This window comes from Aphelocoma coerulescens, chromosome 5 (genome assembly GCF_041296385.1).
Source record: "Aphelocoma coerulescens isolate FSJ_1873_10779 chromosome 5, UR_Acoe_1.0, whole genome shotgun sequence".
Lineage (NCBI taxonomy): Eukaryota > Metazoa > Chordata > Aves > Passeriformes > Corvidae > Aphelocoma > Aphelocoma coerulescens.
The window spans coordinates 59197569-59212957 of record NC_091019.1 but is presented as its reverse complement, the minus strand read 5'-3'; the positions used below and the strand labels follow the sequence as shown (position 1 = coordinate 59212957).

At 48.1% G+C, this 15389-nt stretch overlaps 1 protein-coding gene across 8 annotated transcripts in view; it reads right to left on the bottom strand.

Moving 5' to 3' along the window:
• Positions 1-15032, bottom strand: part of INF2 (inverted formin 2) — a 42128-nt gene extending 27096 nt beyond the window's left edge. For 3 of the 8 annotated variants that reach the window (XM_069018413.1, XM_069018415.1, XM_069018419.1), the window contains exons 1-2: positions 14926-15023; positions 13799-13915 (exon numbers count right to left, since the gene is read on the bottom strand). In XM_069018413.1, the coding sequence (XP_068874514.1) occupies positions 13799-13801 (3 nt within the window). In that variant the 5' untranslated portion in view covers positions 13802-13915; positions 14926-15023. Of the gene's footprint in view, positions 1-13050; positions 13201-13798; positions 13916-14454; positions 14627-14925 lie in introns of those variants that run through there. The other 5 variants (XM_069018417.1, XM_069018418.1, XM_069018420.1 and 2 more) reach the window with 5 other exon arrangements.
• Between the last annotated feature and the right edge of the window lie 357 nt (positions 15033-15389).

Here is a 15389-nt window from a genome sequence, read left to right as displayed (position 1 = left end):
AGGACAGCTGAATACATCTCACCTCTTGCCAGCAGAAGGGCATGGGGTGCTTTGCTTTTTGTTTCCCAGGCCACAGGGGGGGCTGTGATGGTGGAAGCAATGTCCCCAGACCCTGTGTCTGACCATGCCTGCAGCACCCATGCTCTGCCTCCCCAGCTGCCTGCTCAGCACTGGGGCTGGGTGCTGCTCCCTTGGGCACATCCTGACAGTGTGTCAGGGACATCCACAGCCACCACAAAGAATAATAGAATCGTTTAGGTTAGACTAAAGACCCTTAAGTTCATTGAGTCCAACCATTAACCCAGCACTGCCAAGCCCACCACTAAACCATGTTGCCAAGTGCCACATCTAAGTGTCTTAAACGCAATCCTCTCTTCATCTTCTCACCCTCACAGGCTGGGTAGCCCTGATGGGGAATCACAGAATGTTAAGGGGTTAGAATGGACCCTAAAGATCATCTAGTCCCATCCCCCCCACCATGGGCAGAGACATCTCCCACCAGACCAGGTTGCTCAAAGCCCCATCCAGCCTGGCCTGGATGCCAGGGTTGGGGCATCCACAACCTCCCTGGGCAACCTGTTACAGTGTCTAACCACCCCACAGTAAAAAATGTTCCCCTTTTTTAATCTGTACCCATTACTCCTTGTCCTATCACTACAGTTCCTGATGGAGAGTCTACCTCTGGCTTCCCTGTGGGCCCCCTTCAGATACTGGAAGGTTGCTATAAGGTCTAAAGCAGCATCAATGCTCCTCTTAATTTTAGGAGATTCCTTTGGGAAACATAAAGCCATCCTGAGGGCTTGTGCTCTTGCACCTGGCAACAGCAACACCACGATTCATGGTGTGAACTCCTTGGACCACTGGGTTTGCAAAGCTGTAATGAATGTTCCCTGCATCCATCCAACCTGGTCCATAAAATTTCCTCCTCATTTCTTTCTGAATCAGGTGCTTCCCAGATTCAGTTTTCTGTGCCTCTCTGTCCTTCAAGTCCACTCCTACGGAGATGACATCTGTGGGAGATAAATCAGGGCACATCAATACTTCTTCCATCCCGTGAAACTGTGGAGAACAGAGCTGCACAGCCCAGCTTTCAGTCTAAATTATTACATGCCTCCAGGACGACATGGATCACAGCAAGGACTGGGGAGGACATGTAAAAAGAGATTTCTCAGGCCAGCTAAGTATAATTGAGTGAAAACAAAAGGGAGAAAAACTGCAGGTCAAAAGTATTCTGATTTTTTGGGGAGCAGACCCACTGCCTATGCAGAAGAACAGGGCATGGGGGCTGGCGTGTGAGGGGGAACAGCAGCTGCCCTTTGAAGAATTCTGGGAGCATCCCAATCCCACATGCTGCCTCACAGCCCTCTGTTTCCCTCCACAATGCTGCTGGGGTGAGAAAAGCTCCTTTATGCTGCTCAGTCCCCCTCTCTTCCATGCCTGTTCCTGGCACTCAGGAGCCCGTTCTGCCTGGCTGACTGCTAATGACAGGTTCTGCTTCTGGGTAGTTCCAGTTTTCACTCTGCTGCTGGGAATACGCCAAGCCTTTGTATTTTGCAATGTGTCAGACTACTCAGTCCCTAAAAATGAAACAACATCCTGGCTTTGTGCTTTCCAAAATCACTTCTGGAAGCGTGATGTGTTTCCTTCACCTCTCCTTTTGCTTTCATTTGTACTGCTGTTTTCCCATGTAGTGTCGGAGAGCTCACCTACATCCAGGCTAACAAACCACCCTCCCACGCACCAAGATGAGTGCAGGGGAACCACAAATCTCTATTTTAGACACCATCCTGACCCCTTGGTGTGGGCCCCTTAGTGTCTCTAGGAACCAGCAGCATTCTCAGTCTCCCAGGGCAGCTGAGGGTAAAGGCACAGTGGGAAATTCAGGTGAGCAAACCAAAGGCATGGTTTGCACAACAGACCTTGCCTCAGCATGCAAACCAAGTGCTGCTCCATCTTTCTGCTGCCATGGCCAGTAGACTCAGCAGCCTTTGAATCTACATATTTTTGATCTTCCCCTGTATCAGAGGCCAGAATGTGTGATTTATGCTTAAAAAAATGAAAAGGTTTTGGAATGAGTGCCCACTCTTGCTCTTCAATACTGAAGAAGTTCATGAGGTTTCTGGCACACTGTGCTTTGCTTTGGCACAGCTTACAGGAGCTCTCACAACACAGCCCAGGTCGGCTGTGACCTCAGCAGCGCTGCACCATTATGGGGAATATTTTGTCTTTAGGAAATAAGGGAGCACGGACACACACCCTGCTACAGCTGGTGGGCAGGAGCTGTGCCATCCACACTCTGACAGGGCCTGGCACTGGGCTGGCAATGGCTTCTGCTGGCAGCAAATTTCCAGAGAAGGGCTTCAGTGCATAGACAAAGAGTGGCCATATTGGCATAAATTTGTATCTGTTTTTCCAGTATAGCTTATTCTTTCACAAATAAAGGAAAAAAATGTTGTCCTGATACAGTCCCATCCACCACTATCAGGATTCTGTGTGCCAACACAGCTTTTCTCTCCTGGGCAAATACAAGCTGCAGTATTGTGTGATGTCTCACAAAATTGGTAAATGTGTCCCATATGGTAGCAGTGGGGTTACACCAGGTTTAACCCCACCACTAAAAAAAAAAATAATTGCTGGTGCCTTCTTCCTCACAGTAAATAAATAAATAAATATTTCATTGGCCTGCTACAGGACAACAAACAAATCAAGCTCAAGTGAGATGCTCAAGGATGTTTATGTCAGGACCTTCAGTGGCCTCTAAACCCTTACTTATACGAGAGGTTGCACGAGCTTAGCTTCAAATGGCCTTGAAACCACTCTTTGTTACTATAACTGTGAAGACACCCAATAACCACTCCCCTTAACGTGGTGAGCTAGGTTTAAACCAGACTGGTGCAGCTGTCAGATTTTGTTTCTGCAATGGCCAGTGCCACTGGGAGGGCAACAGGCCTATCTGTGTGAGTGCTAAGTCAGACAAACCAGTATCAGGAGCTTTCCACGGTGGGTATGAGCCCTGGGCACCCTCACACGCTACCACAGGCCTTGGCAGGCACAGAGGATTTCACGCTGGAGGGATGTGAGGTGGTGGGCAGCACTGGCCCCATGCAGAGGGTGCCAGCCCCCAGCTGTGCTGCACCAAAGGGGCCACCAATGCTTCACCCTGGTCCTTCCCTAGTGCTGTTGTAAGCAGACCCACAGGGGCCAGAGGGGCATCCTGCCTCCAGCCAGAAAGGAATGGGACTCAGGTCCAGATCCCATGAAAACTCTGATTGGGAGTAAGACTGGTCTGCTCCAGTGCCCACACGCTCAGGCAGAGAGGCAGCACCTCCATCTGCCAGCAATTCCAGCACCATTCAGCATTTTGAGATGCAATTTATAATTATCATTTGGGGTCATGTGAGGAGCAGAAACTGTTACCCAGCAACATGGACAGTGCAGTGATAACTTTCTAAGACTCCTGGCTTCTGCTCTGTGGGAAGCTGTCACAAAAGCTGATATGAGAATCGAAACCCTTTTATTGCCTTTTTTTTTCTTTTTGTTGATGTTTTTAAAAACCTCCACAGGATGCCAAGAGAACATAGAAAACTGTCAGAGGGAAAAACTCCCACCGCAGAGCTGAAGCCAAATTATTCCCTTGTCTCTCCTACATGGAAGGATACTTCTCGACCAGTTGTGTGAGCCCCCCCTTCCCCAGCCAGCTCCTTTTCTCCTTCTCTGCCAAACAACCTTCAGTCAACACAGTGTAAATCCCCAAAAAAGTGTCTCTACAAATCGCATGCTCTGAGGAAGTTCAACCGGATGTCAGTGTATAGTATGCAAATACCACTCTTTAGAGAGGTGCAAGGAACTGACTTTTCTACAGCCTCCAGGGAAGGCATTTGCATGTCATTTGTCATACTTCTCATTCACCCTGTGCTAGTCACTGGGAGGGTGTCGCTTCCCCCTGGGCTGGGAAGGTGGGAGCCTTGCCCCCACTTCATGTCTGTCTGCCAGTATGAAAAAGCACTCCTGGCACGGGGTGACTCAAAGCAGGGAAATGACCAAAGCAGGGTAATGATCGGGCAAAGGAAAGGAAAAACAATCAGAAGGATAAAAGAGGATGCAGGGTGGCCAGGGTGGTGGGATGGAGAGCATGGGTGTGGGTGGGGACAGCCCCTTGCATCTTGCATAAGCTGCGCTGGGTTTTCCAGCTTTGTGGCACCAGAACTTTAAACAGTGCAAGATCTCAGGGGTCTTTGCAATGCTGAAAGAACCAGGACAGCTTAAAATACTGAGGATGTCTAACCCAAGGCTGCCCACCCTGCGAGAGGAGCCACATAGCAAAGGCTGGGAGCTCAGGCAGTGTCCTCTGGGCAGGGGCTTGATGACAAGAATTCTGCTCTCACTGGGCACCACTAAGGTCCTGCTGAGCTTCAGCTTTTATGGGCTGAGCAGGCTCTGAAGACATTAAAAGCTCTTTTTAACAGAAAACATCTCTGTGCCTTTCTGGTTGACATTTCATGTGAAAACTAGTTTGTGAGCCACAGCTGCAAAACGCATCCACTCAGCCTCTCAGGAGGTGTTAACTGAAACACAGTCATTATTAAATTGTGAATATTTCAACATGGCCCATTTCAGCATAGGCCTCCTGCCTGTCCCAGGGTAGAAGCCAGGCTTCAAATGTTCTTTCTTACTCTGTGAGGTTCTACCTTCAACTGAACCTCCCAGATCAAATGTTGGAACCCACATCAAGAGTCTTCCTGCCTTAGGTGGGAAACTCAACCCTTGTGTACACAAGCACAGCCCCACCAGTATTAGAAATACACTGATCTGTCTGCCCTTTGGCCCAAATTCAGCTGGCCTTTAAGAGATCAACTTGCTCACGTGCTTTCTAATTAAAACACCATAACAATGTAATGTCCAGGGAAATGACTCTGCATAATTCCCCATCCTGCCATAGGAAACACTCTGGGGGTGTGTCCATGCAATCCAAGACTAATGTTAATTCAGGATAGGTTTTACAACAGTAAATGAATGTCTCTTTACATTGCATGCACTCCTGAAGTGTAATCCCCAAGTCCTCAAAAGATTAGTCGATAATCTGGTTCTTGGGAACAGGACCAGGCTCACAGCAGGTTTTAGGGAAAGAAAATAAAATTCAAGGGAAAAAAAAAATCCTGCAAAGAAAGGATTGTGATGGTGCAAACTCCTGTCCTTGAAAACCATGGAAGCAATCTAAAAGGTTATCAGTCAGATCCCATCAGGTTTCATCTGAAGCCTGGATCTGAGAAATTCCAGAAATGTTTTTCCTCCTAGAAAGGTTCCATCATTTCTGACATGAAAAAAACCCCCCTCAAAAAACCCCCAAAAAACCAAAAGCAAAAAAGCAGAAGCAGAGAAATCTGGCTGAAAAGCAGGAAAACTAGCTCTCAGGGTGCTCTGTTCCTCTGCAGGCTGCACGGACATGAACTTTCAAGTTGCTCAGAGAGAGGGTAAATGGTTTTCCCCCAGCAAATCAACCCAATTTTACCCCAATTTTCTAGCAGTTGATTTGGTGGTCCTCCGAGTTGTAACTACACCAAAATTAAACAGATTACATCAAGAACTAAGAGTTTAGTTCCATATAAGGTAAAGTAGAGCTGAGACCCTCTACTTTCTGTGTATCACTCTGCTGCCTCTGGATCACACCACAATGGCTTCACTGCCCACATGGCCAGTCCACAAAATTCAGGAATCCAATTAAACAGACATAAATACAGCCCACAGCCTTTAGGAATTAGATTATTCCTAATTACAGCAATCAGTGTCTTCTCGCTGCCCTACGTTTCTGTGACAAATTTATTCCCATGCCAGTGGCTTTTCAAGGAAGTCATGTCAAGGGTTTTGGAAAGGGGACACCCAGCTCATTTCGGGCTGGCAGGGAGACTGTGCCAGCCAGAGGTCTGCTGCAATGGCTCTTTTTAGGTGATCCTGCCTAAAATGCCTCATATCACTCCATTCTAAATCACTGACCAGCAGCACAGACAGTATTCAAGAATCAGAGGGGCAATATTCACCTCTGCATCCCCATGATGGGTTTTGTTGGGTACTCTGGCACCTATGGGGCCAGTGAAAACAACCACCTGTTTACAATGGAAAAATTAGGGAAATAAATTTGGATAATGCAATTTCTCTGTTCATCTGAGAACTGAACTCTGAGTTAAGCAACCAGAAGGACCAGTGTCAAACAAAGTTCTGAAAGGGCACTGAAGCCAGGTGAAGACATACCAATTTAGGGGGACAGCAAAATAACATTTAGGGGGAGAGCCAAATCCTCCAACTGCCCACAAGGCTTCTGGCTTTTGCAACACAACCTTGTGCCATGCGGACAGCAGGAGATGCCAGAAGAGCTACTGGAATGCAAATGGAGTGAACTAACGATGACCTTCCCAGGTATTGGGAGAGCACAGTGACAGCAGCCAGTCTGCTCCCTCCTTGGGGAGCAGAGACATCTGAGCATCCTCAGGAAATCACAGGAGCAAGACAGGAACTGCAAATCTGACTGCTGCTGGCTCTTACTGAATTTCTCTACTCTCCTTGAAGACTGACATCCCTCCAGCTCTCTTGTCACAGACCAGCTCTCCGATTGCTTTTCAGCTGAATGCATTCACTTTAGGGGATGCTAAAAGGAGAAAAAAACCCCTTCTGAAGTAGTCTTTATCTGATGAATACTTCAGATAAAAAAATAAAGGACTCTGCTACTGCCGGTGGCATGTTTCCGGGAACTTTGTACCTAATGGAGTTGATCTGCTTAAAACATCCGTAACATTTGCTCTGCAGTTGTCTTGGTAGGAAGCTTCTACAAGAAAGAAACATCCGGTTTAGGGGAGGGTGCTTCCATTTGAGGAGATTAAACCATTAACTGTGAGGAACTTGGAGCTTAATTTGGAAAGGTGTTGACAAAAATCTCTGCCAAAACCCCAAACAGTGGTTCTGCCCAGAGCATAGACCCAGGTACAGGTTTCTAAAGGCTGTATGTGCTCCTAAGCATAGGCTGGGTAAGAAGCCTGATATTTGTTTATTTATCCAGCATACATACATTGCACCTGTGCTAAGGCTGCAGGGAAACTGCTTAGGCACTGCCAGGATTAAGGGTGCCATGGTGGCTGAACTCTGCTCCCTGGTACACACGCTGGTGCTGCAGCAGCAAGAAGATGTAATTACAGAAAGAAGACCTTCTGAGCCCTGCCCTGGAGAGAGAGAGGCAGGCAGGTCCTGTCCAGGGTTTGGCTGTATCCTTCCAGCACAAGCACAAACCCTCCTCACCTGCACAAGGATGAAGATCTTCAGTTCGTCCCTAGAAACCAGTTTGGTGCTGGAGGTCCACAGGGAAAGGGCCAAAGGCACCACTAAGCCAAAGAGCTACCCAGATCTGTATTTACAGACACCCCCTCTGAACAAAGCTACCAAGACACCAGAATAGTACAGAAGGGGGAGGCGTTTTTCCAGCTGTTCTCCAAACAAATTGCAAATGCGATTCCCTTCTATCGAGATCAGCTTTTCCATTCAGCTGCTGATGAATCACAGCAGCTGGTATCTCATCTGGTGAACAGCCCAAACACAAACATCCTGAGTGTTTTTGTTCAGATAAGCTGACCATAGCCAGGATTCCTAATGGCATGGGCGAAGCACGTACTGCACACATTAAGGAGAACAGCCCCAGATACTGCCAGGTACTTTCCAGGGCACTTGTGTGAATATGAACGTTACTAAGAGTAACCAGAGAACCTGCTCAGCTGCTAATTCAAGAAGTTAAGCATTTGAGCCGTTTAAAATAAATGCTTGAAGAAGGCTGGATTAGCATGATTTCAACATTAGTCCACTCCAAAGATGCCTTCAGACTGTTTTCTCTATTGCTGGGTAAGAAAAGTCTGAAGAGCCTATTTTATAACGCAGTAATCCTAAAATATTAACGGGCTTAACCTTTCATTTTGCTACAGTACTCGTTCCAGCTGTTTTGAGAGGACCTAAAATTGTCTTCCTAGATATTATCTTTCCAGTTCTAACTTAGTCTTGGTATTAATGTGAAGAGATTTTAGTATGGCCCCAACCAACTGGGAATCATGGGAAAGTCTCATGCTGGGATAAAATGACCTTACTATACCTGCAGTTTTTTCGGTTTTTTCTTATCACTTTAGAAACAAGTGATACTGTTTTGTTCTTTGCAAAGAAATCAGTTGTTCAATCATATCCTCAGGTTTGCATAGTCCAAAGAGTTGCAGTTCTTTATGCCAGCTGAACATGTGGCTGTCATTAATCTTCAAGAGGAAAATCACTATATTTGTCTGATAAGTTAATACACAACGAATATTAGGACATAATTTTATACGTGATTCATCTCTACACATATGGCTTGCTTCAACACTTGCTTACAAGTGTTATTAGAACAGGGGTTTGGGAGTTATAGGCTTGTAAATCAATTTGCTTTGTGTTAAGTCCTTTCCCTTCCTTTCTAGATAAATAGAGGCCTTATTTAAGGCTTGGTAATGTTTGTGGAGGTTCAGTCCATTTCCAGTAATGGAAACAACAAAACCCAGGATTTATCCCCAGGCTTATGAAAGAAGCCTCAGGACTGGGTAAATATAAAATAACTCATGAATATTGGACTGCTTGTTCTGAAATGGGGAACTACAGCCCATCAGTGCATAAACAAGTGAGCACAGGCAGGCAGGCTGGAAAGCAGCCTTCCACAGGAGAAATGGAGCAGCTCAGCCAGGTTTCAGATGAGAGCTACTCAGGGAACCGGCTGCCACATCAGCATGACACAAACCAGAAAGGGAACAAGTTATAAAATGTATCAGGGAATAAAAACATTTGTTCCCCAGTTCGCCTTCATGGCAGGCTCAAATTTGCACCATTTGTCATATAAGTCAAGAAGAAGACACAAATACTTCCTAAGTTGCAGAGCCCACTGCTGACATGCCAGGTAAATACTGTAACCCCCAGTTTCTTATTCTGTGAACTTTTTTGCTCTGGCTCAGAGCAGATTTGCTTTACTGCATTGTGCACACAGTTGAAAGTTAAGCCGACCAATCCTAAAGGATTTTTCTTTTTTTTTTTTTTCTTTTCTAAATAGCAGAAGTAATTAATCTGCTTCAGAGAATGAATCAGCCTTTTCTGAGCTAGAAACACACAGAGGAGATTGTGGCTGTTTCTGGGGCAGGAGGGAGGCTTACTCACACAGCTGATGCAGCGGAGGCAGCCGCCCAGGGTGCACAACTGTGGGCTGCAAGGGGGGCAAAACCCCAGAGCCACACCCCAGAACCCCCAGTGCCATCCTGTGCCCCCAAGGGACCCGCTGGGACAGAGGGAATGGGCTCAGCACTGCAGTGCAGATGGAAGAGATGAGCCAGTGCATAAGGAAGGGTCCAGGGAGGGCTGTGTGGCTTTGCCTCTCCTCCTGCAGCCCCCTGGGCTGCACCCACTCCTGGGAGTAAATCCTTTGGCAGCAGGGGCCATCCTTTTATTTAGGTGAAGAACCTTGATCTGGGCCAGGCGGCGGAATGAGTTGATTTGCCACAGTTTGACTTCTCGGCAGGCTGTGGGAAGAACAGCATTGCTCACAAAAAGCTGCTGCCTTGTACTATGGGAACTTCTGTTTCCAACTGGGGCCTCTGTCAGAAAATAAAGCTAATGCTTAGCTCACTGCTTCCAGCCAATGCTCAGCAATGACTTAACAGAAAAGCAGGACGGGCAAGGAGCAGACAGTTCCCAGAAAGGGGAAACCAGCAGGACAGAAGCAGTGTGGAGATAGCTGCCTCATTAAAAATAATACAATTTAACCCACGGAGCAGAGGATAACACAGTTATGCCCTAGCTGCACTGACAAAAGCAGAGCTGCTCACCAAAGTTATAAATAAAATTTAAATAAATAAATAAATAAATACATAAGGATGATGCCAACTTTATTTATTGATCTGGAGAGAGGAAAGGGGCTCTGCTGCTGCCCTGGGAGCTACTGCTGCTTCCCTCCCTTCATCCCCTCTGCCGGTCAGGGAATGCTGGGAAGAGGCTGTGCCTCCAGCAAGGAAAGGGCTCGCCTTGCAGTCCCTGGGACATGAGTGGGGCTGGCATATCCCTCCCTCCCTCTGGGGAACACAAGGAAGGGGTGGGACAGGTGGCCATGCCTCCCTGTGCCGAGGCTCTGTGCAGAGCAGACAGGAGAGGAGCTCATTTGACCTCTGAAATGGCAAAATCACCAACATTTTCCACTTTAAAGTACAACTAAATATAGAGGTTTTATGGTTGCAGGATGCCTCCTTTCCCACAGTTTCCTGGAGTGATCTCCAAATTCCTCTGATGTCCTTGCTTGTTAAAATGTGACTCAGCTCTCCCATCTGGAAAAGTGGAGACCCACACAGTTCCAAGGTGGCCAGCTGCCACTAGTGATGTCCTATGGTAGCATTAGCCATCAGCTTGGGAGCAGCAGAAGCAACAGAAGGCTTTGCAAGTTGGATTTGGGGCGAAATCAGTGTTACAGAGCCTGTGTGCACTCTGTGAGCAGCAATGCAAACCATCAGCTGAAATTTCCCTGGTGTCCCTTGTGGGGAAGTCCTCTCAGCACCAAGGAGTGACTGGGGACACCTGCTCACAGACCCTAATGGAGCAGCAATGCAAAGACCAAATCCCTCATCTGCCCTCAAACATTCCACAAAATGAATACTGTTCACACCTCAGCTGAATAATGGTCGTGGCAAGAATAACAAGCGGGAAGTCAATGCCAAGTAGCACCACCTGGTGATAATTACTATACCTGTGCCAAGCTGGACATCGGGCCTTACCAACTACAGCATTTGGCAGCTCCTCCTTTGCCTGTACTTGTGTTACTGGACATAGTGCTGGAGCAATGTCCCTTCTGAAGTGAGCTCTCTCTTTTAGGGTCATTAACCATTTGGGAATCAGCTGGGTGACTCCAATGCTGGAATGAGAATTTCATTCACTGTCTCTCAGTCCTCCTTTTCTGGCTTTGTCTGGTGTCCTTTATCAGCTCAGCTGGTTTTTCAGAGACCTTGAAATACACCATCAAATGCTACAGAGCTTTTTGCAAACACTATTGCTTGCTTAAGATTCTCACTGATCTGTGGCTTCAGCATTTGCAGCACTTTGAAATGTCAGCTCAGGTATCAAAATAGTAGAAACAGCTGAATCCGTGAACAGTACGTGTTCATTACATCAAACACAAACCCCACCATGCTGTTAGAAGCTCTCCTGATGCTTTCTGCAGATGTGAAAGGCTGGCTGACAAAGCAGCAACAAATGTTCATCTGCCACATCACACAACCACTTTTAATTTCGGGCACTCCTGTAGATGCCAGGCTATGACTCAGGGGTTCATGCTTGAACCCCACACCTCTATTTTCTTCCATGTTCAGTTTCATAAAATCAGCTCATCTGCCATTGACATTATCTGGTAGCAATCATAAAGCTTGGCTGTTGCTCATTAGTTATTCTTTTCCTAGGAAAAAGGAGCCAGAGAATATTCACCCTTGACAAGGAACCTGAGAGGCACTGAGAAGTTGCCCAAACGTAGAGAAGCCTTTTTTTTAAACATTCTCAATCTGTGCTTCACTCCAGTTCCTAAAGCATGCCTGCAGAACTGGAACCACTGGAATGGTGTGACAACCCCACACCCGACCTGTGAGCATGACACTGCCCTTCGTTAGAAGGAGAAAGTCAAGGCTCAAAATTTGATGTGACTTTTTTCCATCCCCCAATTCGTTCTTAGCATTTCAGTCGACAGCACAGGACTGGAAAAATCAGTGTAAAATTAAAATACAGATCATTTTCCCGCTCTGTTGCAGCATTTGGTGCTCTCAGTAATTTTTCTGGCCATTGGGAGATGAAGGCAGCTTCTGCAAGATCAAGCTCACGAGCATGGTATGATAAACTGCTGCACAAGCAATGCTGAGAAACACTGGAATAAACTTGAGCTTGGTGGATAATGCCAAAGGGATTATAATATATTAAGTCAGAAGCAGGTAGTCATGCACTGAACACAAGGGGTATCACACTGCAGAGTTGTATCTAGTTTCTGCAAAATATTTAGCAATTTTTCACCTAGTTATATAAAAAGCAACATACAATGTTAATGAATGGAGCAGGGATAACTCCTGTTTATCTGCACCCACTGCAGTATTTTGGACTGAGCAGAGCTGGATTTGTTCAGTGCTACTGTATGACCCCATGACCTGGCTTTGTTGATTTGGTGGTATTTTCTCTGAATCATTATTGATAGACCTTACTGCAAATATTAAGAAGGAGGATATTCAACTGCGAGCTTAACCTGAGCTCAGGTATGAGCACTGAGTTTGCCTGAAGTTCCTTCAGCTGTTTCAGCTCAATGAATGATGTTCACTGCCCAGTCTGCAGCATTGTGTTGCACCCACTGCTGAATACACCCATCTTCTACTCACAGCTGGTTACAGTACAGTGGTGGGATTAAACATCCCTCATCAACAGAATAATCATTGCAGAAAAACCCCACATCTAATAATTGATGCCATGGAAGTAAATCAGGTGGAAAGAAGGACAAAACGCAACTTAGTTGGTTTTGGTAAGAAAAATCTTCTGCTCAGCTGCTCTAGGAAAATTATCCAGCATACCTGGCACACAAGACAGGGATAAAGTTCAGCTTACAACACATCTGAAGCCACTTGCTGTGCAGCTCAGTGAAGTTTACAAACAAAAGACAAAAATTTGTAAAAATAAAGAGGGCACAGACCTAGAAGGATGAGACAGACAGTGAAATGGAAGGGGTCAGTCTGAGTTTGGCAGGGGTCACTACTGAAAGTGAGACACACTCCATTCTACTTAACTTCTCCCTTCATGACAGAGCAAGTGGGAGAAAGCTGGGGGCATACAGAAAACACGAGGATGTGCAATAGGAATGGGATTAATAAAATGGCTGGAATATGATGAGAGCTGACAGCAGAAAACAAAAGTCAGATGGACACCTGGAGATGAAAATCCCAGCTTCCCACCCCCATCACAGGACAAGAGGAACCTGAAGAAGATGATAATTGCAGCACCTACCTGGTGAGGGATTTATTTCTAGGTGAGGTGTCAAAGCATGAGAGGCACAGGACAGACCTCTGAGCCTTGCAGCTCTGCTCATCCACAGGGAAGTCGGAGATTAAGAAGCCCAGCTCACAACTGCCAGGGATCAGCAGAAGCTGGAGCCTGCTTCATGAAAGCAGACAGCAAGTTCTAGCTTGTTTGGCATTGCACAGTAAAGAGAAAAGCATGCAATTCCTATTTCTACACTGATAAGAGAGAAAAGCATCAGACTGGGAGAACTAAGAAGTCATAGTGCAAATACAAAGTAAGAGAAAGCCATATATTGGAGAAAAAACTGTAGTACCAGTTCAGTAAATGTCTGAAATTTCCCATTCCCAGAAGACTGGCAACAAATGAATTACAGTCGTGTGCAATAAGGCATAATATCATTCTGTGTTTAGATTTGCTGACCTGCCAGGTCTCTTCCTGTCCTACATTTAGATTATCTTTTATACAATGGGTCTTGTACACTGCTTGCATTTTTTGAGCAGTATTTTTGGATGACAGCCTAGAATGGGGTTATTAACTTACCCTGTTATAAGTAACAGGAGAAAAAAAAAATCTCATATTCTCACAGATTCCTGCGATCCCCTCCCCCGGGCCCTCTAGTTTTGGCAGCCTCTGTTTAGTGGAAAAATAAGCTTAAGTGGATGGAAGAGAAATGAGATTAGAGGCCAGACAGCCCAAATTCTGAGCAAGTTCAATAGGACGATGGCAACCTTACCATAACTCTGCTGACTCGAACTTTTCTCTTCAACTAACTTAAGCCAGAAGTTTCCTTGCAGTCTACCATGGAGCCCGAAGTGTTTTAAACTGTGTTTATCCAGAGAAATTCTTCAGTCTTAAGAATCCATGAAAAAGAACAGAAAGTTCACAGCGTTGATCAGGTACAAGAGGGATGACCACGAACACTGTTTCGGGGTATTTCTCCTAAGATCAGTGTGTCTGAGCACTCCTTCCCCGCCCACGAGCTCTGGAATTCAGCTCTGTATGCTGATGTTGCAAGAAGCCATTTAATCACTGCCGAGTTATTGAGCAAAAGGGAGGATGAGGCTGGAGAGAACTATGTGGGAAAACCGGGCAGGACTTGGGAGACCGTGTCTGAAAACCACTGGATAACAGAGTATTTCAAAATAAAAGCTTCAAAGTGGCCCAGCCCAGACGCAGGCACACCGGCCATCCACTACTCCATGCTGGGAGATGCTCTGCCAGCCCCAGGCACAGCAGGACCACATCCCGCCTGCACATCACACCTGCAGCCTGCACCACGTTGCACCCACACGTGCAATCTGGACCACGTCACACTTACACACGCTGTGCCTGCACCTGCGATCCAAACTACATCCAGCACCCGCCACCCGAACCACACGCAGCCCTTACACGGTGCGTTTGCGGCTGCAGTCCGGACCAGCTCCCACCTGTGTGCTCCACCGTCGCACCTGCAATCCAGACTTCATCCCACCTATACACCGCGCTGTTGCATCTGCAACCCGGACCGGCTCCCACCTCCCCTGTGAACCATCAGAGCGGCAGCAGGAGCGCCGTCCCAGCGATGCTCCCTCCACACCTGCAGCCCAAACCGGGTCCCACCTACACCTCCCTGCTGCTGTCGCGCCTCCATCCCCCCTGCGCTCAGCCATCCCTCCCTGCAGCTTCGAGCCGCCCGCCGCCGAGCTACGGCCCGGAGAGCTCCTTCCTCCGCGTTCACCCGCCCCGTCTCACCGGACCGGGGCACAGCCGGGCGCGGGGATGCCCAGCCGGGCTGCAGACCCGGGGGGGGGGTTTAGCCCAACTTCTCCCGACCGAGAGGACCCCGTTCCCGCGATCGCCCCCGGCGGAGTTCGGCCTTACCGCGGCGGCTTTCCTGCGGCGGGGACGGCAGCGACCCTCACTGCCAGCACCCCTCCCCGCCAGCGACCCTCCGCCAGCGCCCGCAGCCGCCGGGCTCTGCCCGCCCGCGGGAGCCGCGCCCGGTTCCGGGGCGGGGCGCAGGCGGAGCGGGGGGTCCGGACCGGCCCCGCTGGGGAAGTTTGTCCCCGCCCGAACCGGGGTTCTGCCGCGCCGCCCCAGTGCCGTGTCCTGCCGGGCGTCTGCCCGTGGCAGCCCCGCTCCCGTGTCCCGGTCTCGCCCTGGCAGATGATCCCCGGGGAAGAGCTCTCCGCGGAGCCAGTGCTGCGTCCCCCTCGCCGCAGAGGGGTCCTGCCCAGCACGGAGGGGTTCCCAATGTGCCCCTTCCTCCTGTGTCCCGCGGGCATCCCGGCGGCGAGCGCTGCCCCCGCCCCGGCCGGAGCCGTCTGACAGCCCGAGCTGCCCCG